This window comes from Echeneis naucrates, chromosome 10, assembly GCF_900963305.1.
Source record: "Echeneis naucrates chromosome 10, fEcheNa1.1, whole genome shotgun sequence".
NCBI lineage: Eukaryota > Metazoa > Chordata > Actinopteri > Carangiformes > Echeneidae > Echeneis > Echeneis naucrates.
In genome coordinates this window covers 15,831,274-15,859,124 of record NC_042520.1, presented here as the reverse complement: position 1 = coordinate 15,859,124, position 27,851 = coordinate 15,831,274, and the positions used below count along the sequence as shown (strand labels likewise).

The 27,851-nt window shown below is 39.8% G+C and overlaps 1 protein-coding gene across 1 annotated transcript in view; it reads right to left on the bottom strand.

Moving 5' to 3' along the window:
* The window catches only part of unc5a (unc-5 netrin receptor A), a 122,362-nt gene extending 103,936 nt beyond the window's left edge, over positions 1–18,426 (bottom strand). The window contains exon 1 of the mRNA XM_029512206.1: positions 18,336–18,426. Within this exon, the coding sequence (XP_029368066.1) occupies positions 18,336–18,426 (91 nt within the window). The remainder of the gene's footprint in view (positions 1–18,335) is intronic.
* Between the last annotated feature and the right edge of the window lie 9,425 nt (positions 18,427–27,851).

Below are 27,851 nucleotides of genomic sequence, written 5' to 3'. Positions count from 1 at the left end.
AATAATTATTTTACTTTAAGGGGTCACACAACAACAACCTAAAAAAAACAAACAAACAAACAAAAAAAAAACATAATTGGTCTTAGTTTTATCCAGCAGAAGGAAAAAACTTTGCATTTTAAAGCCATTTTGGATCATTATTAGGAAAACATTAACAATAAGCATAGGTTGTTCTCCACAGCACACTCAGACAATAACTAGAAGGCAAAAAAAGTGAACATAGATGCTCAGTGATGGCATAGGTACTATTTCTTAAAATAATTAATCATATTTTCATAAGTGATGGCACTGGCCGTCATGTTTTTCGTACAGTTTTAGACAGACAGATGTTTTAATCCCCAAAGGGAAACTAGAATGTCACAGCAGCTGGTTAAAAATACATTACACAAGGACAAAATACAAGTCACAAGATAAATAGAATACATAAAAACATAAATAAATAAGCAGCGAAGCACCCAACCCAAGCGAGTGCACAGTCAGAAAAGAATAAACGCACAATATAGACGAGATTAAAAGTACATGTAAAATGGATTTTAAAATGCATACAAAAATAGTCAGGTGGGCAGGTCAGTATTGTCAATTATAGGGAGGCATTGTACACCTGTATGGCAACAGGAAGAAATTAGTTTTATGCAGCATTCATTTGTGCAGTGGGGGGAAAATGAATCTTTTGCTAAAGGAGCTTTTTCAATTTGTCCAGTGTTTTATGGAGGGGATGGGGATAGGCTATCCATGATCTTGTCAAACTTTGAGTGCATTCAATAACATTTGGAGCCTTTGTCAGACTTTTGTTCTTTTTAACCTTACGGCTTAGTTGTATGATGGATTTTATGCAGAAAGGCTGCCAGTTTTTATTGTTTTTTTGTCTGTTGCAAAAGAACACATTGCATAAGGCTTAAAAAAAATGAAATGAAAAATTTGTACAGCCATCAAACTGAAAAACCCCTCTATAAATGAAAATTAGCTACCTCAGCAACATTGAAGCCATTAGCATCCCACGGTGTATTAGATTGCTACTACAAATACACACCGAAAAGGAATCTGATGTAATGCACAGTTTTCTAATCCTCAAATGTAAGATAAGCTCACATTTTTAACCTACTTTCCAGAAAAACAAGTGTTTTTTTTGGGAGAAAACAGCTATTTTATTTTTCCTCTACAGTCTCCTTATTCGGCTTAGGTACTGCGTGAAAACAAACAAGTGTTTTTTAATGGAAAGGAAAACCCAGGATAAATAGCGGAAAAATTGTGTAAAGTATCACTGCACACTATAAATTGATCTGTGCATAAGCACAGATCAAGCACGTGAAATTGAAAGGTGAAACGTGGGTGTATCTTTTGGTTCTGTAGTATCTGTAGTTTCCAAAGTGCAAAGCCAATATGAATACCTATTCTTAGGCACAGCCATTTGATTTCTTCCTGAAATACAAACACTGCAGTCATGTATTTTTCAAGGCCACAGGTAAGCTGCTTAACTCCACCTCTCCAAGTGGGACTGAAGAGTGAGGAATAATTCAATAAAATGAGGCTCTCAGAAAGATCATGCCTTCTGCTACTTCCACCCTGCAAAGCCACGACACTGCCTGAAATCTGCAATGACAAAACCGACAGCCGCTGACTGGAGATGTGGCATTGAGGAGAATCAGGTCCCAGTGCACAAAGTCATCGCAGTGCTCCCGCATCATCACAGTTGACAATCCTCGGGAGCTGAGGACTGACACAGGAAAGGGAGTGGATAGAAACATTAATGTACCATTCATCTGAGCTCTGCACCCTGCCTCTACTTCAGGATGAAAACGTACCTAATGAAACTCCTATTGATTGGAGGGGCTTCCTTTATGTCAAATTGTTCTACAATTTGAAAAGTGAAAAACAGTGAAAAGTAAAGGGCAAAGATGAAAGCCTGTGAGACATCACCATCATCATCAATGCTCCACATTGGAAGATAGATGTTGTGTACAGGCACGGACAAACACACCATGGCAATAATCAGTACTGCTAAAAGGCTCATTAATTATCCTATTCAGTGAGTACATTGGCCAATGTTACTTTTATGCGTTATCTTAACTGACTGTAATTTGCTTTTCTCACTCATTTTATTTGCTCTTTGTGAAGCCCTTGGTGATAGCTGCTCTGGTTAAGGTCATTATTAGTATGAAGTTCACGACATGCAAGATAACTGACTCACGATATCAAAATAAATGCTGTATTTCTCTAGACATGATAATAGGTATAGCCTGTGGAATTCTATTAAAAGGGGATTTCCAGCAGACATCAAATAGGTCCTGAAAAGTCTCTTCAAGATGATGTTCTGTCAAACCCCCTTAATCCATCTACGTGATTCTGGAGGCAGTGGATATCACATGGTTAGAAAGACCATCTGAACTCTAATCTACCAACACCCCTGAAAAAGCGTCCTTGATCAAGAAGAGCTACTCCTGGCTGCCCCTGTGTGTTCACCTCTTTGCTTCGATGCAAACACACATCTCTCTGAGGAAAAAGAGAAAGCAGGAAAAGCTCATTTCAAAACGGCACTGGTCGTGTCAGTGCACTAAAGGTTTGTGCTATTCTTGAAGTTCCACTCTTGGGTAGTTGGCCCTCCAACTTCTTCTGGCTTGGGAAGCATCATGATGGAAATGTTTAGACATCATCGGCCTCATCAGTAGTCATCCGGGAATGGACAAACAAAGAAAATTATTTTAAAGTACTGCAACACGTCCAGTTATCTGCTTCCTAAGGAGGCGGAGCTAACACGCATGAAGTGAAGTGACAAGACAGACAGTGAGTGCGGATAACCATCTTGCCCATGTGCAGTCCTGAATTCCTAAATTAAAGATAGAAAGATAGCACAGCCACAATCTCTGCATGGATCTTCATTCTCTGGTGAGGTAAAGGGACTCCGAGGAAATGGATCATCCTTACATCTCAGGGGTCAAGGGTTTATTAAATGAAGTCATATCAGCGATGCCTCCTCCTTTCGGTAATCTCTGGGTGGTGATATAGCGGGGCAGTTGTGAAGTTCAGGTAAATAACCACTGTGTAGCAATAAATGCCGATATAATTGTTTTTGTTCCAATTATCACAACTTAAAAATCTTCTATGTCCATAGAAATAAAGACCACATTATTTTTGTAATATTCTACAGTGGGAATTTAGCCTATTGTATAAACTGAGCAAGTGTTGAAGCTTATAACCAATTAGTGTCAAAAATCTTGAAAGAAGGGTTAGGGTTACTATCCTTATATTTCTCAGAGTGAAGTACTGTTTAGGGAGTGAATTGTGGAAATGAAAAATTACATGACCGGTACACACACACATTAGTGTGATGAGTAGCCACGCATGCACCCTCCCACTTGTGAACAATGTGGTGAGAGATGACATCATTTCATCATATCATTTTTCCTCTCACCTCTGCAGACCAGTGCCTCTGCTTTTTGTACTGTTGAGCCTGAGATGTGCGTTCATCTTTGTAATGTGGAGTTCATACGCTGCAGTCACACTACAATATGCCTCTGTACATCACCGTTGATCGGTTGGCCTTGACACAGTCTGACAGTATCCTGCAGTTGCCTGAGAGCTTTTCTTCTCTTTTTCCTTACAAAGCTCAAAAATACATGAGCATCGTAGTCATCAAACGCGTCGACCCCAATGCCTGACCTTATTTACTTACATCTTCCTAACAGATCAAAATGCAAATGTCTTTTTAGGTGCTGTTCCTTTCCAAACGCGAGCCAGCTGAGCAGTTTTTGTGACTGAAGCTCCTGCCATCTGTTCCATAACTATGAAGCCCATTTTAAAATCACATACATGCCTTTCTATTTTGAGAGATAATCAACCGGGCCTACACAGCCTTTTTATACCTGCCAGAGAGCATGATGGGAAGTTAATTATACCATGTACTACACCTGCATAGGAGCATCTGCATTTCTTAAATTTCTTATTTGCTGTTTAAAAAGAAAATATTCTAATGCTCTCAAATGTCTATATCTGTGAGAGTGTGGTGATGGGAGATACTTATGGTAACACTGAGCAATGAAGCCATCAATACAAAATGAAAGAATGACGCAGGATTGAGGATAAACTGACACAGGAGCTTCGACAGCAATAACTCTACATGCAAGGGAATTAACCAGGTTATTACAGCTAAAACCTGTGGGGCTCGGCAGCTTCAGTGGGGAAACTTGGGCACATGGACCTGCATACATATTGCGACCTTAAACCTAATGAGGCTGAAAAGATACTACATTTTTTGATCAAAATGAACAAAAATAAATAAATAACAGGGGAAATCACATAGTTCCAATTATATAAAGAGTTAAAAAAAGAGAGAACAGAGATATTAAATGATCAAATAATTTTCTTTTATACAACACATTTGCAGTGACAGCACAGAAAGGTTTCTTGACACTGTGAGGGCTTGCATTTCCACGCTCATGTTTTGACTCCAAGTGTCGTGCAGACAGAGATTTAGTGTGACAACGCTGATGCCAAATGTTGTACTCCTGCAATGCTTCTTCGCAGAAACATGACATGTTCAACATTCTGACTTTGCACACAATATTCCCCAAGACTCAAATTAGCAATGTGAAAAGATAACACATTTTCACTCCAAATAAAAGAAAAAAGAACTGAGAAAGGGCATTTCAGAAAGAGGTACTTCATTGGAAAACATTTTTGTTTTATGAATCAACCTTGGACAACCACCACTATATCCTGCAGAGACTGACAGCTAAAATGGAGCCCTACTGTCAGTCAGTTTTCTCTTCTTTCTGTGAGGTCAATATCTGCTGCCTCACACGATGAGAATAAACAGTAACGCAACTGTTTGGGTATTTGAGAGCTTGTGTTTTAATCCAATTGGTTTTGGAACAGCCAGTGATAATTCTGTATATTAGGACTGCTAGCAAAAACACAAGGGTCCAGCAAGATAACAAAAAGCTGGTTTACGATACGTTTTTATTTATGGAATTATAACTCTAGCTTAAAAATAGTGTTTAGTGCCCACATCAGGAAAAAGTGCTGTTACATCTGCTTCCCAGTAAACTGACAGCAACAGAGATGTCAGGAAGTCAGTACACTCCTGCTCTTTAACTGAGTTTTCACTATGAGCAGGAATACAAAGAAATAAATAAAATAAATAAATAAAAATCTGAGTTTAGATTGATTACTGGCATGATACATTTACAAATTTGCATATAATAGTAATGAATTTAGAAGGAAGTGATTATGAGGCACTTGAATGTGTATGAGTAATGGAACCAGTTGTCCTGACAGGGAACAAAGACTTGATGAGGAAAAAACATTTCTGAGGTCTTAGTTGAAGGTCAGGATTGGGTTATATTGTGCCTATCGAAGTGAATTCAATGCCCTAAAAAGTATAGCTGCACAAACTCAAATGTGTGTGTCCTTTGTCTTTCCCTACAAGCTTGCTTTTGTTGTGCTGTTCCTTTGACACATTTTTGCCTTCTCGGTGAAGGAACCAGCCGGCTTAGCTTCAAGCACATCACCCTATAATTGTTCCTTGGTTCATATCTATCATGACACTTCTATAGGTCTGCAGCCACTGTCACAAACTGCAGCCTGCAGCTCTAATGGGGTCGCTCTATTTTTTCCTTAGTATCTCATACAACCAGCCTTTGCTCCTCATAGCACAATCTGGAGATGCCATTAGTGGGTAGGGAGACAGTGATGTTTAGTGACAGCCAACGACTCCTCTGGTCAAGAAAGTGCCCTAGAGTCACACACACCCCTCCACTCTGACTGAATACAGCCTCAGCTCCCCGGGTTCACCTTTGTTCTAGCTATCTGAAAAGCAGAAAGCTAATTGTGTGACAGAGGTCGTGGTGGCCAGGACCCACGACAGCCTGAGTTGCGCCACTGCGTAAAGCTGCCAGCCCTTCTTGTCAAACATACTGCAGGAAAATTCTGACACAAAAATTAAGCGAGAGGGGGAAGCTCTCATTTTGCTGCAAGTGGCAGTTTTTGTCTTTGTGCTCCGTTCATGACTATTGTCATCACATTTAGAGCTGAGCTAAAAAACATGCAGAAATTCTGCGAGCAGCTGGGTAGGATGATAAGAGAGGAGCTACATGGCCTGTTCGGAGCTGATAACTCAGACTCAGCATAAATCAAACACCTTCTGGCGATTCAAATAACTTGTACAGTTTGGCATCATATGTTGAGAAGGGATAGAAGAATTAGGAGTAGGAAGTATCATGCCTCAGTGCCCCAAAATGAAATGCTGCAGACTTGTCAAATTATGTCTTGCGAGTGAAATGCTTATGCTGTGATTTACCAGCATCACTGAAGAATATACAATATACTTTTTTAACACTAGAAATGACGTACTACTGCAGAATCTCCAAATTTCCAACTACTTCTGTCACAAAAGTTAAATGAGGTGCAATAAATTTTATTTCCTTTACCATTAGTTACAGAATGGCTGAAGTGATGTCTTCACTGTTCTGTGGTGAGTCAACAAAGCCACACAAACAAAAAAAATCATCAGCTTGTGGTTCATTTGTGGATAGCGTCATGTGGAGACAATAACACAGACCAGTATATAGGCAGTTAATGGGTTTACTTTGCTGCCTCACACTTGTGGGACCTCAAGCCCGACTGTTTGCTTTGGGCGCTGGCAATATCCACTAAGCTGTGGAGCCTCCATGCGTCAGTGCTGGCTTAACACAAAATGGCAGCCTGTTACAGACGATGGGCACGGATAATGTCTGAGTTTATGTTGGGAAAAGAACTCGACACATGCATTTAGACCAAAGCCCAGAGCTTATCTCAATGCTAGGAATATGTTTTACAGATGAGTTGTAGTTTTGTGGCAATAAAACTGACGTGGAAGAGTAGACAATTCCCAGGGTTTTCAAATGATCCGTCAGCTTCTTCTAATGAGTGAAGAGAGCAAAGACATGTCGTTGATTAATATAATGGAACCTGAAGAGTAAGGCCCATTTTAGAAAACCCGAAGCCTGCCAAAGCAAGAGGAAAGCGCCTTTATGAGTTCTGAGGAATATTATCCAAGTCAAGAAGTCCGCTTCTTAACATGAGCCGGTTTAAATTCGCATTTGGATTCTTTGAGCACAAGTATGACAAACTCTTTCTTGCAAATCTGGACAAGGACCTGAAGACTTTTGAAGCAGACTGTCCAAAGATAAGAGTTTTTTATGTAGCAAATGACCTACGTAGAATGATTACTTTGCTCCAGTGTCTAAAAGCATGGCACTGTATTTTAAAGTATTATTTTGAAAGAACGCCCCCTCAGCTGTGGTGTAATGAGCATATACCACGGCCTGTTGTGATTTATTACTTAATTTGATTGTTTATTCCTCTTCAGTATTGTCATTATTGTCAGAGAAACAACTATGTTTCCATGACAACAGCCAACTGTTACAGTTGGGAGCAAAACTTAGTGTGTTTTGACAAAATTAATAAATACACTAAAATAAGTTTAATTAATGTTAAAAAATAAATATGAGGTAACAACGTTTAACAATGAAAGCAATGTCAGTCAACAACAAATTGACCACCAGAACATTTTTTATTTAATCAATGCTTGAATGAAACGGCAGCAAAAAGTCTCCTGTACTACAATTTGCAGACCAAGAAATTAGAAAATACGCCATACTGCATTTGACTGGGTGATGACTGAGCCTGAAAGTTAGCTCTCATTTTCAGTTGGGTGGTTTCAAAACCAGAAAAATAATTTTAAATAGCAAAAAAAAAAGAAAAAAAAAAAAAAAAAAAAAAAAGTATGGACTTCCTAAGCTCCAAAATCTCAAAGTGGCACATCTACTACACATTACAGAGCCAACTCAGAGATGTATCCAATTGTGGGAACTCAATATTAAATAGAACATAAGCTCATCTGTGAAAGCATTTGACATTTCAAACAACAAACAGCAGCAACAAAGGTTGCTCAGCCGCAGAGACTATAATACAGTAATATCTTTTTAAAATCCAAAACATGAGGTGTCTGGACAAAGACAAGCTTGAAGAGACACACTCTACATATTGTATCAGAAACACTGAGTAAAGATTTTGGTTTAACATGAAGAGCTATACAAATGATTTGGACATCTACTTGTTCTTGAATTCATTAAAGAGCCTGAGTGTAAATATAGCACACAGCCATATAGCCAGAGTTATAAAATGAAAATCTTCAGAAACAACAAGAACAAGAAGTGCTGCAACAGATGGTATGGCCCCCACAGAATCATGTTCGCAACATTATGGAGTCAGTCTGGGATTACATGGGAAGACAGATGACACTGAAACAGACTAAATACGCAGGCAAACCGTGGCACATTGTCAAAAGATGTTTAAAATTTACCTGCTGCATACATTAAAAACTATGCGCAATTTTCTGCTTAAAAGGCAAAAAGTGATGATAGCCAATCTGCTTACAGCAATTAGTATGGCTTAATATGAAAGTAATACTACTAAGAGTTTTAATTTAAATCTCAAAACAGCATATCAGTGGTTAAAGTCTGTTAATGTAATCAGTGAAAGACAGGGAGTACAATGTGTCTAACAATCAGATTTCCATACAAAATTGTCCTGTAATCAGAGCTAAGGGTAGGTGTTCTACATACAGTATGTGTTCATTTGTGCTAAAGAAGGAGGTAAAGAAGCTTTGCAGCAGTTGCAGCCAGGCTGGCCTAAAACAAAAGGAAAAAATTATTTGCTCTTCACCTGTCGTCTTCTTTCTTTTGGCATTTTTACTTATTCATTCCCTCCTTTCTGTTTACTCATTAGACACTCAAAGAAAGAAGAAGAGGGATCACCTTCCTCAGACCCTCGGGTATGTACAGTCCAATGTAAGTCTACATTGCTTACCACTACCAAAAAAAAAAAAAGTTCCAAAACCCTCCAGAGAGAGCCTGCCCAGTGTAGATTAATGAGTCTTTATGAAGTCGTCATGTCTGGTAAAGTTTAAGGGGACCCAGTCCAGCTGCACTACTTCAGTCTGGCCCAGTGGAGCCCCCTGGTGCCATGAGAGGTGGACCAAAACAACATATCATGCCAAAGTCCTTGTGAGTTGGGTCCAAAGTTCACAGTAAAATGGCAACATGGCAATAGAGACTACTAATAATGGTGCAGATGATATATTAAGTAAACTGGCATCACTTTAAATCTAAAAGCTGATTGTTACAGGGTGAGTTTGTCTGATGTGGTTACTCCGTTGAAGGATTTTTATACTACTTGGTTGTGGTTTCTTACTTTCTGACAACACAGAATAAGGCTGATATTTTCCAGTGTGGTTACAGGACATCTCTGGACACAAAAGAACACTGGAACGAAATATCTGACGAAAATCCAAAATGTGAGGGTTTTTTTCTGTGAAGGGGGGGGGGTTACAGTCAGGGACGTGGGGTCACAAAATGGAAAATTAATGGATCCTGCTGAGTTTTGACATGTCAATAACAGCGAGATCTTGACATTGATCAAAGCAGCTGTAGGTCTGCTATGGTCTTCACAATTATATTTACTACATTTAGCAGGCACTCTTATCCAGTGACTGCTGCTCAGTGTCTATGATTAAAAGCACCACCACCAGATCAAGCCAAGACAGACACTTAGCGACATTTGTGACCACTCTTGGGATGACTATATGATCCCTTCAGCCCACAGGACCTGTTCGCCACATGTGCAGATGTCTGCAAACATCAATATCTCTGCTATTACAGACAAAGAGTTTTTCAGAGTGTTTAAAACCCCAATGTATGAGCCACGGAATGAGCTCTTAGAGTGCTTCATGCTTACTCTATCCCAAATGACTTTTTAGCTCCAATAAAATTGTCAAATCTGGAACAAGCGAGATGAATAATACTCGACAGTGTCTACATGACTGATGAGATGTTTTAAAGTGAGAACAAAAGAAAAAAATGCTGCAGAAACTCAGAAATAAAGGATGGATGAAGTCATTAGGAAAGCTGTTAACAACTTTGTATGAACCTAGTACGGTCAGAGGCCAGCAGACATTCAATCACTTCTTGAAATTGGACACCAACATTCATTAAATGCCAGTCTCATTGAGCAAACTCTTTAGATTCATGTTTATTGGTCACCAGATGTTTGCCCGCCCCAACTGCATGCAAGGCAAATTAATTAAATGAGGAAATTGAACTGAGCTTTGTTGTTTTTACTGACGGAGTTGAGCACTGCCAACACCCAAAAGAAGAAATGGCAAAATTGTAATCAATAACCTGTAAAACCACTGCACATCAAGCAGTGTCCGATTAAGCTAAAGTGGCATCTGTTAGGCCAGAGGAGAGAGAGCACTCCAGTGTGCTGACATAATACTGTCTTTTTGATGGAGGAGGGTTGAACACTAACAAGAATTGCAATACATCTACTATCCACCCACACCAGAATTCATGCTGATGTCAGTTCGTATCTGTCAATTGACTACACCCAGCAGACTGAACCTGGGACCTGTTGTGCACTAATGAAAGGTACATCAACACAGTGTGTACAAGCCCGAAGCTTTTTAATTAAAAAGAAATGAGATACGGGGTGTAGACATTTTTTGCCTGAACATGTGAATATCTTTCCTAATGAGCATCACTTTGTTTGAGCTATCGCTAGAAGATCTGGCAGCACACTGACAGTTAGACGCTGGAGCACACATACTCAAGTTTTCGTGTCCAGAGCCAAAAACCACCAGTGAACAGAGTCACCAGATAACATCACCTACTCAAATAAGACCAGATGTTTCAATTTGACATAAATTATATATTACAATCAGCTAAACACAGCCAAGCCATTGCCATGACAACTGGGCAAACGCAATCCACTGATGAAGACCTTATTATGAAGTTGAACTAAAAATATCTATGCTTATATATATTAAACCACAGGATAAAACAACGTTAATGAAAGAAACGGATAACATATAAAGCAGTAGATATTATACATTATAAAACGAAACTGAAAAATCTGCAATCTGATTGGTTGTTAACTGCGATATATTGAGCATGCAATGTATCTGTGACAACAACCGTTGCAGCAGGTAGCAAAAAGTAGGCGTTCTTCGGCCCGACGTGAAGCTGTGGTCAGCTGTGGTATAATCAGCATATAGCCTGTGATGCATTGCTTAATTAGATTGTGTATTCCTCTTCAGTATTGCCATTATTGTCAGAGAAGCAACTATGTTTCCATGACAACAACCAAACAGTAGATAGCAAAACTTAGCGGTGGTGATTTGACGAAATTAACAAATACACTAATTTAGCTTAATTCATAGGTTAACTTTCATTTCCAGGGAGGGTTGACAACGGTTGAGTGGATTGAACAGTGACTTTCTCCTGAAAAAAGGCAGGGGAAAAGATGACATGCAGAGCTAACATCAGGAGACGTGGGACTATTTTTAATTGGATAATATGTATTTCTGATTGAATAAAAACTATATGAAATAGATTGCGTATTCCACTTTCACATTTCCATTATCGGTAACCGTTTTATAAAAGCAATACCTCACTTCAGGCCGTGATGTATTGCTTAAACAACACACTAATATGGGGTATATGAAGGTGGTAATTTACAGAGCTGACCTGTTGGCATGTCTTGCTTGATTCTAGCGATTTTATTTCACTATTTGTATATTTTTTTGTAATGTCTTTCATTATCATCATTAAGTTAAATCCTAAAATGGCAGTGATTACCAAATCCAGTGATGATTTACCAGAAAATATTGCTACGTTGGTACATCATCACATAACCCCAGGTAGCCAGCAGAGAACTGAGCATTCACTTCACAAGGCATCACTTAATTACAACTATTTTTAATTAAAACAGTTGGTTCACAGGTTTTCACAACAAGACTTGATCAAACATTTACCATCGTCAATTTGTTCAAATGCATTATGGTAAGCTGTTCTCTCCAAGACAAAATTACATATTGGATCTAGTTCCCTGCCAACTTTTAATTGAGCAAATCCAATACGGGCCTCTAATGATACAGTAAATAGTGATTACAGCAATTCAATATTTGGAAAGAAGCTAAGAAGTATTGAATGGTGTTAATATTTCTTATATGATTCTTGATTGGCATGGCAACCAATGGAGGACCTCATTTTCCCCACCTCTTCATCTTCTGCTTATGTTTGAATCACGGGTTTTGGTTTGAATACAAAAAAAGATGAGTACTCAGATACACTGTGACAGTCTCGTGTCTAAACATTTCCACCTTATTGAAGTGTGCTATTGTGATCTGTGATGTGTACCTGTTCGTACAGGAGTATTATGATGAAGTGTTTTCATATAAACCAGTGTGAAGGTTCTATAACACTGACCAACATGCCCCAGGCCCTACAACATTTTATACTTCAATTCTGTCAGAAGGTAACTTCACAGAAGACTATTTCTCTCATATCACTAAAACTACAATATTAATTTCGCCTGAAACCCCGAATTGTGAATCAGTGGCTAATTAACTAAAACAATGCCAAAACTGAGCTTTCCTGTACACACCTTTTGAAATTCAAGCATTTAAATCCATACAAGCCATAATCAAATGCAGAGGGTGTTGTAAAAAGGGAGCGACTAGCCTCATTGGTAGCTGTGTTGTCATGATTAATTCTGTTGGAGTGAGGACTTGAATGTGTTTTCCATGAGCCTACTGTTCTTCATGGCCTTGCCAAGAAAATCTGCTGTAAGCTTTAAGCTTTGAATCTGTAATGTTTAGACCTCATTTCACATCAGGAAGTGGTTTGTTTGGGAAAAACAATAACGGAGGGACCTACATATATCAGAAAAGCTGTTCTCTCACTGCCACACATTTAGGGTGGATGATAAATGGTTTATGTTTTGTGGGAATTAATGTTCAGTGCGTCTGATCAGGCTGATGTTTTTTCGAGATGATTTCAGGTGCAAGTGGAAAATGGAGTAAACGAAAACAGCTCTTTGTTCTTTTCCCATATCTACAAGCAAAGAGCCAGAGCAAAAGGTGACACAAATGACATCGGTTATGTTGTATCAATACTGAATTATTAACAAGCTTGCTGCTAAACCCAGCACATTCTAACCTTACATCACACAACTTGCTATCTGCGCCTCAATGTGCTCTCAGAGCCAGTGCTCTGTTGACTCAGTTGAATTGCTTGCCTTGGGCGTCGGTGCCTGGATGCATACACATAATTAGGAAAGGTCATTGTGCCTCCTGTCTTGTCAACAAAATCGTTTCAAGATGACAAAATCTGGCTTGGGCTGAGCCAGACCTCCCTCCAATACCCTTGCCAATCAAGTGGCACCGTCTGAGTAGCCTTAGGTGATTTCTAATCATGTATTTTACATGCCTTGCTAAACAGAGGTAAGCATAACAATGAGCCATACATTTCGTTGTGCCATGATCTTATAACTTTATACTTCAAGTTGCTGAAATATATCCTTCATTTAAATGAGCACACTTATCCTTGATATCACAAAAAATTAGTGGCACAGAGAAGCTTCCTACCCCTTCTCCTTTCACATGTAGAGTGAACCTCCTTTCCAAAAGGAAAATGAGGATTTAACACAATGGCATTAAGTTGAACTGCCAAACACCAGCCCTCATCAAATGACCTTCAATGCGTTTCAATGTTCCTTTCCCTCCACATGCGCTACACACTTTCCATCCAGCCCACTGTATGATGAAGTGGAAGTGGCTTTCACATTGTTCCCTGGTGGCCTCACTAAGGAACTATTAATCTATGGCTCTCCATATTGCATTCAGACTCGCCATCCCCAGCCACCACCTGGCCTGAAGTAAAGGCCAGGAGAGGGCCCAGAGGAATGGACAGTCTCTTATTATGAGCTGCAGGAAGACACCTCTGGGTTTCTAAGCATTTCCTCTGACAGTGACTGATGGTCAATTAATCACTTGGAGAAGAGTATTGATCATTTGAGGAACAGGAAGGACCTGGAAACATCTCCTAACATGCCACTATTTTCACTGTACACTCTCAGGAGCTAGACAGCACGTCATGAATAGTATAGACAAACACAATGAAGTATTACCAGCATTAATACCGCCTTTAACACCAGCACAAACCAAGTCAAGTGATTTCAAAGGAACCTTCTATTGAGACCATTGCTCAGACACTGCCCTTAACTTGCACATGGTGTTTCCTACAGTGATTTTCTATCCAGGGAGATAACACAGCAGCATTCGAGGTTCAAGGTCATGTTCTTCCAATCCATGAGAGAGTAAGAGAGAAAAAGATGAGTAAGGGGGAAAGGAGCTTTTGATTAGATCCTCTGGGGACAGACTCAAGACTCTTCAGGAACAGACTCATCCTGACTTCTCACTGTTGCCCCTTGGATATACGAGGCAGGTTGCTGACATGGGGTGGCGAGCAGCAGGTGACACACAACGTCAGAGATTGGGGGCAATTGCCAAATTGCTGAGACAATGTCTGATCCTGTGCCCTACTATGAATTATGGTCCAGATACCCATACAGGCATAGGGATAATCTCATTCCACATCAGAGGGGAAAGGTCAATTTTTTATTAAAATACTGACACCGACTGTGGTGCACTGCATTTCAGGCAGGAATCAGCCCAACTTCAACCCCTAAGCGCTCTCACATAGAACTGAATCATAGAAATGGGGTAATTGAAACAAAAGGGCAGAGTTTGACAGAGATGTAGTGCCTTTGCAGGGTCTCTGCGCATACTGCAGAAAATAACACCTAACTCCTCCCCTCTGCAAGGTTCATCCTCAATGTGTCCTCAGCCAAGGCTGTGTCCTTCCTTTACTCCTCAAGATTGCCATTTGCAAAATGATAATCACAGGGACATAGCCTTTTGAAAGATAAGGCGCCTGGGCATTTGTCACCAAATGGAGCGTGCTCCTCCATTGCTTAAAGCTGACCTGTGTTGACACGCACTGTTTACCTTTTATACATTTATGCTGAACGATCAACTCTGCCTCCATTAATCAGAGTAACTCTAAGTGAAGAAACTACATTTGCAACACCATGGATGGGAAGTATTTAATTCATCTGTATTCTTCCTTGCAACCAAATTAACATGATGGAAAGAATTAAAAAATGCATTATAATTGATCTGCTCTGTCCTGCAAATAAGCAATTTCAACTCAATTTTTTATTGTGATATTGTCCAATTGAAATTCTGTAGGCAGCCTCCTTGAATATGTATACTGCAGTTGTCCATCATGCTAATTCACTGAGTGGGTATCAGCAGTTGAGAAAATAAATAATTTTAAAGAAATGCTCCTTCCCCCGGTGCACAGCAGTCTTCCCGTTGTCTCTGTCATTTGAATTCATCTCCCATGACTAGAGGGAACAAAAACTCTTTCTCGTAGTAAATTATCACTTGGCTATGAAAGACTAAATTCCTGCAAATACATGGCGATCATTTGCCATGCATTAGCTATGGGACAGAAACGAAGTGGTTTTAAATTCCTTTGACCAGAAGGCAATTTCCCCCAATAAATTATGTTAATTTCGTCTTTCGCGCTCCTTATCGCATTCTTTAGCGAGTCAATGAGGAGAGACAAAACTGGGTGCAAGAAAGTCAATTCTGGGATGATTCCCATTAAAATGACGAGAGACAGCTGGTTAAAGAATCCCTTTTATTACTGTAATAAGAAAGTGGATGCTGCAAATTACTGTATTATGCAACAGATTTCTGCTTGTTGTCATTTAATGGCCATCTCCTTGCATCATCACAAGGTTTACACCCCATGGAAATTGCTGCGAGTTGACTGTACACACGAGTAGGAAGGTGCCTGATACCAAATCCCATGCTCCCTCACTGAACCAGACAACAATTGCTTGGCAACACTCTCACTGGGCAGAGAGGAAAAACAAAGAAAAGTCAGGGATTTTTCTATGCTCTCAGCCTTGATAGCTGGGTTTTTGACGGTAATTTCTCGATGAAATAACAAAGGGCTAACAGCATTCAACAAACCAACAGGCAGGTTCAAATAAACGGGAAACAAGGGACACAGCAGGAGCTGGAATAACATGCAGATATATATGTCCAGCAGAAATGTTTTGTTTTGCCTGTGTGTGCACAGTGAAGAATAGAACTTGAAAATGCCTTGCCCCTCTGTCCTGTCTGTCAGATCATCGACAATGCAGTGAAAAAGAAAGTGCTCAGCTAGCTCAAGTCTAGATTGACAGGCCTACCTTTATTACTGACCGAGTTATGTTTCCCTGCAAAAAGACAAGTTGGCATTTGATGCTGATGAATGCAGAGTCAGCAACTTGCTGTTCTCTACACAGGATAACTTGACTGATCTCAGCTGAGACTGTCCCAGTCCTGATGCAGAAAGAATTGGCTCCCAAATTACTTTCCAGTCCATTTGTGGAACTCACCCTGTCCTAGAAAAGTAGCTGATACTCTGTGATTGGACCTTATGAGGATTCTTTAACTGACCTCATATGTGATGAGTGTGACAAATTGAGACAGGATTAAAAGGTCTGCCCAGAACCATAATATAATAGACAGTGGTGGACAAAGCATGTTACCTACAACCCTATTTTAATCTATTTCCCAAAGCAGCTCATTATTATTCAGGGTCACGTGATGGTGGGAGCATATCCCAGCATGCATTGACTGAAAGGCAAGGAAAAACCCTGGCCACATTGCAAGTCTATCACTAAGCAAACAGAGGAAGACACAAACAGCATTAGACCTATGGGAATTTAGAACCTTAAAAATCGACCTAGAGCTGCAGGTGGTTAGACTGTGGGAGGAAACCGCAGCATCCAGAGGAAACCAAACACACAAAGGAAGAGCACGCAATGTTCACAAGGAGCCGAGGCACTGGGCAACTTCTTGCTGCGAGGCAACATCACCGAGCCACAGAAACACCACACCACCCATACAATCCAGCAACCCTATCAAAAGACATCAGTCTCAACATGCATCATAAAATGACTTGTAAATACCACCGCACTGCTACTTACTTGGCTTGATATATGAGGTCCCTGGAGCACAAGTGTTTATTTAATCCTAATATATTCATAATTATGCGCTAATAAATGCAAGAGAAAAGCCCTCTTAATTCATCATCTCAGTGTCCTGAAGCAAGAGACACAATTACACCAACTTTAACATGTTTGCCTTCTGTCCTAAGCAAGGTTAACAGTTTGGAAACAAGCGCAAGGCAAATGATGTGTGAAATTCTCCTGTTCTGGAGACTCACCAGCAGCTTCAGCTGCGTGGCATTGTGAGGATGATATTTCACATCAGGCAGAATGAGTAACTTTTTTTTTTTTTTTTTTAATGAGCTAAACGCTGAACAGTGAAATGCTGCATCATGGGCCAATATGGAATCAGACATGTTTGTTAGATGACCTGCTTGACTTGTGCACTGTTCAAACTGCCATTCTATGGGTCAAAAAGCAGGACCTCTGTGCTGGAAAAGAAAACATCAACTGGACAGGTACTATAGGAGAATTTATATAAATACCATGATGATTTTTTTCCCCCACTTCAATAAGAAAAACAGGTTGTTTGACAAAGGGCTCATTTGCTGCTGCTGAGGGAAACTTATCTGGAGTCTGAGTACTTCACGGCTCACCCCCCCCACTACTGATTGTTGTGTACATCAGAGCACATTTGCATGCAATCGGGAGTGTCTAGCCAAGAGGCTACATCATAAAATGTAACTCATCAGCGCGAGTAGGTCCTCGACCAACCCCGTAAAGCTGTCACTATACTGCGAATGCAGCAGGAATGAGTCCTGGCCGGAGAGAAACGTGGAGCTGAAGGATTCTGCGTGCAGCCCCCGGTTAGATGGATGGATAGAGGAAAGGAATAGTCTTTACGGTTCGGCCAGCCCTGCTTGTAAACTCCTCTGGTCTTAGATGAGCGGGGAGATGGGATGATCTAAAGAGAAGGTTGTTTGTGTGACAGCAGAAAGAAGGAGCCTAATGGCCCAAAACACCGCCGGGCCCGTCTGTTGAAACATCTTATAGCGGATGTTGGCTCTTACTCCTCTCTGGCAGGTGGAACTTCCCTCACAGTCACGACAATAGTGGGAAAATACCAGACACACAGATAAAGGCGCCGCTTCAAATAAATAAACACGCTAACTATCAACATCGGAGAGATGCAGCTCAAGTTTTCACCTTGGCATATATTAGAAACTGCGGAGCGTGTAACCTTGAAGGTGCAGGCTAATTGATGAGTGTCAGTGCTGGATTACAGAACAATACCCAACCGAGCAGAGGCATTTATGGAAGAACGGGAAAAAACATCTAACTTGTCACATGTGTGTGTGTGTGCTACTACTTCCTACACAAAAAGAAAAAAAATATATACACAAACGCTTTAAAACACAGACTGTGTGTGGAGCAGTGCAACTCACCAGTGCAGGTGAAGCCAGCGAAGACGATCCAGAGCACATGGAGCGAAGCGCTGAACCTGCAGCGGACAAAGGGGCCCAGAAGTAAGGGCATCTTCTCTTTTATTTATTTATTTAAAAAAAAAAAAACCTAAGTTTTTTTCTTTCGTTTTTTGTCCAAAAAAAAAAAAAAAAGAAAGGCAAGGAGCAGAGAAGGAAACAACGGTTCACTGGGCTGTTTCGGGTCCGGAGAGTGTCTTCAGTAAGCAGTAAACGCCTTTTCTCTCTTTCTTTCTCTCTCTCTCTCTCTCTCTCTCTACGCCCAAGTCTTTTCCTCAGCACATCTCTTCCTGCCGTGGAGAGCCCATCCGGATCCCGGTCTCCTCTCCGCTAAGAGCAGCGCATCACAGGTGTGGTGAATAAAGTGGCGGCTCGCCGCGGTCTTTCACTGTCGGGCTTACAGTATTTTTCCAAAAAAAATAAATAAATAAATAAATAAAAAAGCCGCTGTCCGCTCACAACTCTCTCTCTCTATCTGTCTGTCTGCCCCCTGAGCCGACGACTGAGGCAGTTTGCCGTCACTTCGAGCGAAAGAATACCTTCTCCAAATGTGACATAAAAAAAATAAAAAATAAAACGTACAAGGACCGGCAGCCGGAGACGGAACATCTGCTCGCACAGCGATGCCTGAGTGTGGAGAGTCGGGAAGGTACGGAAAGCTGCGTTTGAGGAGCGGAGCAGCAAAACCCGGAGCGGATCCTGCGCGTTCGCTGGCACCGGATCGTCCTGAGCGTCTCTTCTACTCCTATAACTTCAGGAACATTTCCATATCTCCGATAAGCATAATTCACCACAGATTTGGCAACGCACGACAGAATGGAAATGCTTTCGCCCGTACCCTCGCCAGTGTGGTTTTCATATATTCTGCCTTTCATGAAAATGATGGATATGACATCCAGATCTGTATATGGTGGGGAATCAGATCGGTGCTTTGCATGCAAATCCACGCGGATCACATCTGCTTGTCATTGAGTTTCAGCTGAATGTGCCTCTGCTTTGTCTTTGTGGGTTGTTGTGTGTGTGTGTGTGTCATCTGCAGTGCATCGGTGACGGACAATCACAGATGAAGAAACATGAGGATGAGCGTTCCCGTGAGGGTGTACACCTGTCAGCAAAGTCAGACCCGGATGTGACTTATGTTCCAGATAGCTTTTCCTCACTTTCTGGGGGGTGTCAGAGGAGTGATTATCAGCCTGTTCAGCCATGCCTTTTACAACTGCTAGAATCGACAGCAGATTATTAATATACTTGGGGGGGGGGGGGGGGGTGTCTCTCTGTTTATCCATTCCTCCACACCCACATACTAGTCAGCAGAATAATAAGTGGAAGCACAGAACGGGACCACTGTCTTACCAGCCAATTATGGGCCTCATGTAGATGGATGGTTCCTCAGATAGAGCTCAGCTATTATACAAACTCATTAAGTCCCTCTCCCTCATCTAGCATCCCTTGCTAAAGGTCAAAGTCGCAGTCAGAATGACAGTACAAAGCACAGACACACGCACACGCAGACCTATACAAGCACAAATGCACAGCCCAACAGTCATATAGTTCATGATCAAATCCTGACAGGCACTGAAAATATGAATGGCTGAGGAAGGCAGGCACACAACAGTTAAATGGAAGAGAATGACTCAGCCATGGTCACTTGTGAGGTTGCTCATAATGATGTCTCTCGTTCTGTTAATCTGCTCTGTGTAGTATCAGGCAGTGCAAGCTGGAGTGTGTCTCTTCCAGACACAGTATATGCCAGTTTTTTTCCTGAAAAGGCACCACAATATCTTCTTATGAGGTAGAATATCAGCTTCATGCTGTGGTGTGTGCTTGTTGAATGAAAGCAGAACTAAACCAAACCTTTTTTTTTTTCCCCACCAGTTCTTCTGGGTCCAGCTTCCTGGCCTCTGTGTTCCCTCACCTAGACTACAGTAAACAATCATATCTCTTTGGAGAATTGACAAATTCGGTTTTTCATCGATTTGTGCTGATGGAATTAGTTTTCCCTCTGTCATTGACATGGGTTAGGCTACAGTATCTTCAGACTTGAAGCAGCTTGTTCTCCTGCAATCAATCACAAAACCAAGACAGAGACCAGCAGTCCTCTTGTATCATCTTGAATTATTTAGTGCAATGGGATTCAATGACCAATGAGTATGAGAGTTTCACTTTTTATCCTTTTGGTGATTTTTTGGGGGGGAAATTTTTATCTCTATAGGATGACATATCTGTGATTTTAAGTAGTAAAAACCACCTCAATGCAGGTTAAATCTACTTTTCTCTCAAGCTCTAGTAATAAGTCATTTTTTTATTTTGTCAGCCAATCAGAATGGAGGCACAGAGCCCAAGCCTCAGCATTTTGGTGACCGTCTGCAGTGCTGCAACATCCAGGTCCTGCCTCCAGCACCCTCTACTCAGCTGCTAGGCCCTCTGGGCAGACCAACAGAGTGCCAGTGTTTAAACCGGCCAGAGGAGATAAAGTGCCTCCAGCATTAGAGGCCAGTGGAGACAAAAGGGATGTGATCTGAGGTGAAAATCTACATTTATGAAATATTCTTTTCTTGGGCAGAAGCTATGGAGACACAGCAGTCAAACATCCATCCATTTATATCTACACTGCTGTTTTTTTTGGCGGGGGTGGGGCTAGGACCAGGACAGGTCACCTGTAATGGAGATACAGGCCAACATAGTGATAAACAACTCTTTACACTGACACTCATGCCTACGGACAATTAAAAGTTATCACTTCATCTAACGAGCAGATGGGAGCTGCTGTGCGTCTACAGGGTGAATATGCTCCACTCAGAAATAGCACTAGTAACCTCTACTTGTTTTTTTTTTCTTTCCTTTACTATAGTAAGCAAATATTGTAAGCAAGTTTGCAATCCAGATACATTCAAGTTCAAATCAAAGTGGACCATTTATTTCAAATAAATAAATAAATAGGATGAACAGGAAAGTGGCTAGAAGTAATTCAACGACCAGCTGAAGAAAAACGAAGTTGAAAAGATAGTGGATGCGGCCGAACAAAACGTGAATTTGATTCCAAAGAGAGACCGATCAGAGAGCAAAACAACCCATGCAAACAAAACTTCAACGGCACGGATAAAGAACCAGAGACATAATAAAGTTCAACAAGTTATAACAGTTCTAACACAAGAGGGTATATTGGACCCCCACCTGCCCCGACAAAAGCCAATACCAATGCTAATGCTAATGCTAATGAATTAAATAAGAAATCCAATTAAATAAAGAATCATAAATTCACACCATGTTCTATCTATCGCCAACGTTTGTAGTTCGTGTCACCAATTAATCGACTTCGTCAGATTATGTGTCACACTGACCTGCCGCTCCTCTCTGCGAAAGTTTGTTTTGTGTTCCGCTGCAATTATTATTCCGACGTTGATTAATCATTCATCTGGCTCTTTGGTTCCGAGGTAAATCTTTCTCCTGCTCTCGTCCAATGTTCTTTTCATTTGTGCTGCGTGTAGGCTGTTAATGATTACTTTGCACCTGCGAATTGGTTTTGAATGTAGGAGCCCTGTTGTCAACGAAGAAAGGCATTAACAAAGGTAGGCACGAAAAGGAAGATTTCATCCAGTTTGTTGCTCCCGACTTCTGGTCACGTGTTTGAGAACTGCGGTTCTAACAGCTCTTTTCCAAAGTGTTAAATATATTTCTTTGGTTATATAGCAACAGCAACGACTTACAGATGGCAATGTCAAGACACAGTGTCTTAATACTAGCCATTCATTCCTCCCTGGATTGAGCCTTTTAATATTTTCACAGTATTTGTGTAGCATACTGGCTGTATAATTAATCTATGGTATTTCTAATTGTTATAGTGTGTTCCTGGGTCCTTAAACTGCACAATTACACTCCCAACATATGCAGCTATAAAGACAGCTGATTTGCTTGGTCAGTCAGCATTGATCCAACAGAGGTGTCCAGCTTGAGATTAATATTATTTATTGTTTACAAACAACACAAGGTCCCTTGAGGATGATGCAGTGCTGGCTCTGACTGTCTGCTCTCCAGCACAGATGTGTGGAGAGAGAGGGTGTATCAGCTTCCAACATGACCACAGCTTCACAGCCTCTTGTTGTGTTTATATCAAATTAAACTGCAATGCTACTCCGGAGAGATATAATTGACCACAGTCTCAGATTAAATGACTGTAAAGATCTTAATAAGCCAACAGCGGATTGCATATTACATTGCAAACCACTTATGAGGATGCAGTCCAATGAGAATGAAATTGAGGTTGAGATTTGCATGCCACAGCATTTTTGCCATTAATTGCCATGCAAAATGACTGTATGATGATCAATAACGTATCAATTTAATTAAATATTGCTGGTAGGGGGTTTGAAAAATTAATTAAGTGCAAATAGAGCTAAACAAATCCCAATCTCAGTGATGCTCGGATGTATAATTTCAGGTGTTTTGTATATATATTTAATCAAGACATAAAAATCTGTATCACAGAGTCTCAAAACACCAGTAAAATTTTGTGGTTGGGATATGCTATAGCTGTGACTTTGATTAAAATGTTTTCACATGAATGGAGATAAAATAGCCTCTGTGTGATCTTACCCCTTCTTGTGCAGTTGAGTGAAATGAGAGTGAAAGATGGTGAATTTAAAAAAAAAAAAAAAAAACATATGAAGAAACTGAGGAAGAGATGAAGATGGGTGGGGGAGGAAGGATCGTACTGAGGGTCTCTCATTTCAGCTGCACAGACTGCTGATGAAGCTGAACTTCTAATATCCCACTACTTCAGCTCTGATGATTTCTCAATTTTACAGATATGGCCCGAGAATGTGATTTGATGAAAATGTAAAATGGGATAACCACCAAATCATATGAAATGGGCTGCACTTTATTCCTTGGCTATAAATCAAAAGCAGACATTCCAAAAATTAAAGTTGATTTTGTGTTTTCGATTCAAAGTACAGCTCTCCTAACTTGGAGGAAGAGCAGGTATCCTGTTGAACCCCCAAGATGAGAGTTTCTTTCATGTAGATTCTTTGTAAGCTCAAGAGCTTGATGGTAGAGAGAGGCCCAGACAGTGTTTGAGTGTAGTGAGTGTAGTTGTTTCGAATGGGAATATAACCAATTTATTCATAGAATATGTTCCTATCCCAAATAGAGTCCCTTAATCTAAAACACTGCATGAGCGTTTGGAAATATATGATGATTTCATTTTCTCCCAGTCTCTGAATCATAAATAAATTTGCATTCTGTCAGCAAAATGGACTAACTGACTTGTAATTCATCAAACCTGCTACTTAGCACTGAAACAGTTCAGCTCGTGGAAACCTGATTTTTATCCCACACAACTGCAGCATAACTGTGTGCTCTAATAGGTAAGCAGGAGGGGAAAAAAAGAGCACTTATGTTTTCAAGACCCCATAACTGAATACAAAAAGAGGAATCAACTCAAAGAATGACTTATTTTCAAGCAGGCTTTAATAAGGTTTGCTTTTTGTTACCCATTCTCAGTACAATTACTGAGAAAGCTAAAGGAAAGACAAATGCTCTGGCTGTGCAGTTAAACAGGATGTGATTTGGTGTTCAGTAAAGATTAATTATAGCATTATTTTCTCTCTTTAAATGGTCTTCTGCTAACTCAAAATCCTTCAGCCCCACAAAGTAGGATATTATGACTTTATTGGAACCAGTGTGGAAATGTGACATTGTTACTGTGTTTGATAAACCTTTTCACTAGATAATGAATGGCAGTGTAAATGTGTCATGCCACCATTTTTTCCCCCTTACATATCCCCATAGTCATAAAAAAAAGAAAGAAGTTTCCTGAAATATGCTTCCTGAGCCGACATTCTCTTGTTGTTTTGAACATCTTATTGTCTAAGCATGCATGGGAGAGGAGACTTTGAATGATGTTGAATGTTTTATGACTCCCTGCTTTTGTGTCAGTCCTTCCCCACGCCGCTCTGAGGCTCTGATAGGAAAACCTCATCGACGGCTGCTGGCTCTGACAGCGTAGGAGGAACACATAGGCTAGCCACACTTAACATTTGAGAAGCCTCATTTCAAAATGCCACATTTCAACCCTGGGAAAATGTTACCTGAAATTTATTACTCAAGATCAATGCTCAAAAAAAAAAAAAAAAAAACAAAGAAAAGAAAAGAAAAAAGAAACAACGGAGAGGGAGAGGGTGGGAGCTGAAAGATCATTTGCTTGAGAAGAGTTTTACTTCTGTATATCTTGATCTTCTGGGCTTAAAAACATGCTACAGTTATAGTTTTTCTTGTTTACCACATCATGTTTACCCTACCCAATATTCTTTATGAATAATCAATTAGCTTCATCTGCACCAATAATATATTTGTTATTGCGAATGATTAAAAGTGACAAAGTTGGCAACATTTGTGAAACCTCTGTTTGTAAATACAATTTCAAGGTACATGTACTTTCATAACTGCTCAACACTCCTGCTGCACACTTATTGAATCTTTTTATTCCACTGCATTTACCAACAGATTACTTGTTACTATACAAATTCAAATTTTTCTAAATTTGATATGATCTCATAAACTAGGGCTGCCAATAACACGACAATGACTTCCAATCAATAGATTAGTCTATTAAATGTAATAAAATTGTAAAAGAATTCCAATACCAAACTGAAAGTACAAAAGATATTTCATTTTCATCGATCAATACAGAGAAAAGTAGCGAGTAAAAACCATGTAGATGCTTCCACCAGACTGGCATTTCTGCTTAAAAATGGCAATTAATACATTAATTACTTACAATTTCACAGTTTAGAACTTCAAGGAAATGTTCTGCATTCAGTATTCTACTGCACTAAAAGTAGCTGCCTCAGTTGTAAATGTAGAACTACTCATTCGCCAGTATAGTTGACTTGTGATTGATTTAATATAAATGCTTATGATTGGATTATAATTGATGGAATGTAATGTGTGCCTCGCATTACTGCAGCTGCTGGTAAAAATAACATTTTCTGGATATACTGATGAATAGTTTTTCCACTGGAAACCTCTAAAGTCTCATTATCACTATGACTACAGTGTATTTGTTGAGTTTGTTATCTGAATCCTTAATGAACAAAAGTCATCAAATAATTGTAGACCAGAGAGGGAGAGAGACGGAGAAGAGTTGTTTTGTTTTTACATGGAAATTCAAATAAAGTGCACGTTCATTAAAGCTGTAGTACTCGAGCAGTTGTACATAACATTTTCGTTTCTTTTGGCCAAAAAGCTAATCATTTTTACATCTATTATAAAGATGATTTAGTGCTTCACATAAACCCAAATGTAAGCAGTTACAGCTAGCTTCATTCTCAGGGGTCATTCTTTTACTGATAATGCAAACTTACTTTATCTTAGGCAACATTTCATACATATGACTTTTACTTTTAAAAGTGTATTACAATGTTGTTTTTTTTAAACCAAATTATTTGGTTCACCATTGATAGCATCATAATCAATGTGAAATGTGTAAATTATCATAAAGCAAATGATGATAAACAGTGCATGCATTGTGGGGTTCACATTCAAAGTATGTTGGTATTAAAGAAACTTAAATTGCAGATTGCCAACAACTTCAATGATATTTGATAATGTGTGCTTTCTCCTTTCGCACTGGCAATCAGTTTGTAACATTTTACACATTTTTTCCAAAATCAGAATGTTACTTCTTTTTTAAATTAATTTTCAAATCCAATGGACCGTTTAATTAACACCAGTGATACACTATCATAACAACCTTCATTCACACATGCCTCACCAACCAAAAATATCAAGGGAGAATTCCATTTGATACCAGACATGAAAGATTATGAGTGTAATATTGATAAATGTTATCTTTTTTTTTTCTTTTTTTTTAAAGGAATAAAAAAATTACAGGTGAAATCTTAATCTCAACTTTGCTTCAAATTCAAAACTCCTGACCTTCAATGAATAAGCTCCAGGGACTAACGATCTGGTTGAAGTGTCATATAACAAGAATAAATGAGACATATATTTGTCAAATCACAACTCAATACTGTCTTTGGCATTTGATATGTAAATAGATACAGTTACTAAGTTAATGGAATGAATGGATTTTTCTGTCACACAACCCACCCTGTTCAATGACACTTTAATTAACTAATATTTTCTGACCACGTAGGTATGAGCAAGCCCTCAGTTAGATTTATGCTGCAATTAAAGTGCAATATAGCCTGGCAGGAAAGCATTTCTTGGAAACCCAGTTCAACATATTTTGACATTGCTTGAATGTGATCCATCTCTGCTTCCATTTCAGCATCAACAGTGGCTAGTGGACAACACATGTACAGTTTGTGTTTAAATCTTCATTTGGCCTCACGCGGTCTGTTTTGTGGCTCTTCCATACTATTTGTCTGAGCACATTTCAGAGATGTCAGTACTGACAGAGACCAATAGGAAGGCGAGAGCATGCATTGTTCACTCTGCTCACATCCTGCTCATTCAATTCTGGGAAATTGCTCTGCCTCAAAAAAGGTTGTCATTATTTTGTCACCCAGCGTCCCAGGTGACATTTACAGCAAATAACCTCACCGGCTAAGAGAAACGCCACAGAGAAAATATGAAGTCATGTTTTCCACTTGACAAAAAAAAAAAAAAAAGAAGTGTCTGCACAGATGAAACCAAAATATTGCCTATCGTATGATAAACGCAGAGCAACTGAAAAACTTAAATGAAAAAAGAAAAGCGGCTCTGTCATGGAGAGGATTTAACCTGTGTAAAGGAATTGGGCTGGAGATGTATAAACTTTAAGTGAACATTAAATTTGTATTAGCAGAGAATTAAATGTTCATCTTGCAGTTAGCGCAGCTCTTTGCAGGGTAAAGATTAAAGTTACGTGCTTGCATTTTTCATCCAAAACACATTTTCATGACACTACAGTGGCGTTTTAATACAAAAACAGACTTTAGAATGTTTTCATGGTGCTGTGTGAGTATTATAATCCCATGTGACACGTTTTACAGGTGCTGGTAACAGTGTGTGGATGAGCACAAACACCCACATTCCTTGTGAGTGCTGCAGTCACGAGTCCTGTACCTGCCAGAGTGACAGATGGTTCTGTTAGTTATCAAGCCAATTCAAAAGATGCAGCCTTGATTTTGATGCAGGATGGTTGGCGAAGGGTATAGCCTGCCTTACTTCCTCATCATCTGTTATCCGCACATGCACACGCGCACGTGCACACATATGAACACACGCAGAGCGCTCATTGTTTATATACATAAAAAAGCTTTTTATACAGTGTGTTTTCTCAATTCCAAGATGTGCTAGTAGGTGAATTAATGTATGATCTATATTATCACAGGTGTACTCGCCACGATCCCGTTTACACCTACTTGATAGCAACATCACCGAATTTCCAAATGACTGTGAATTTCCATGAGCAACTACAAACTGAATTGAGCACGAACAACTCTTGAAATAAATGCTAATACAGTTTAAAAT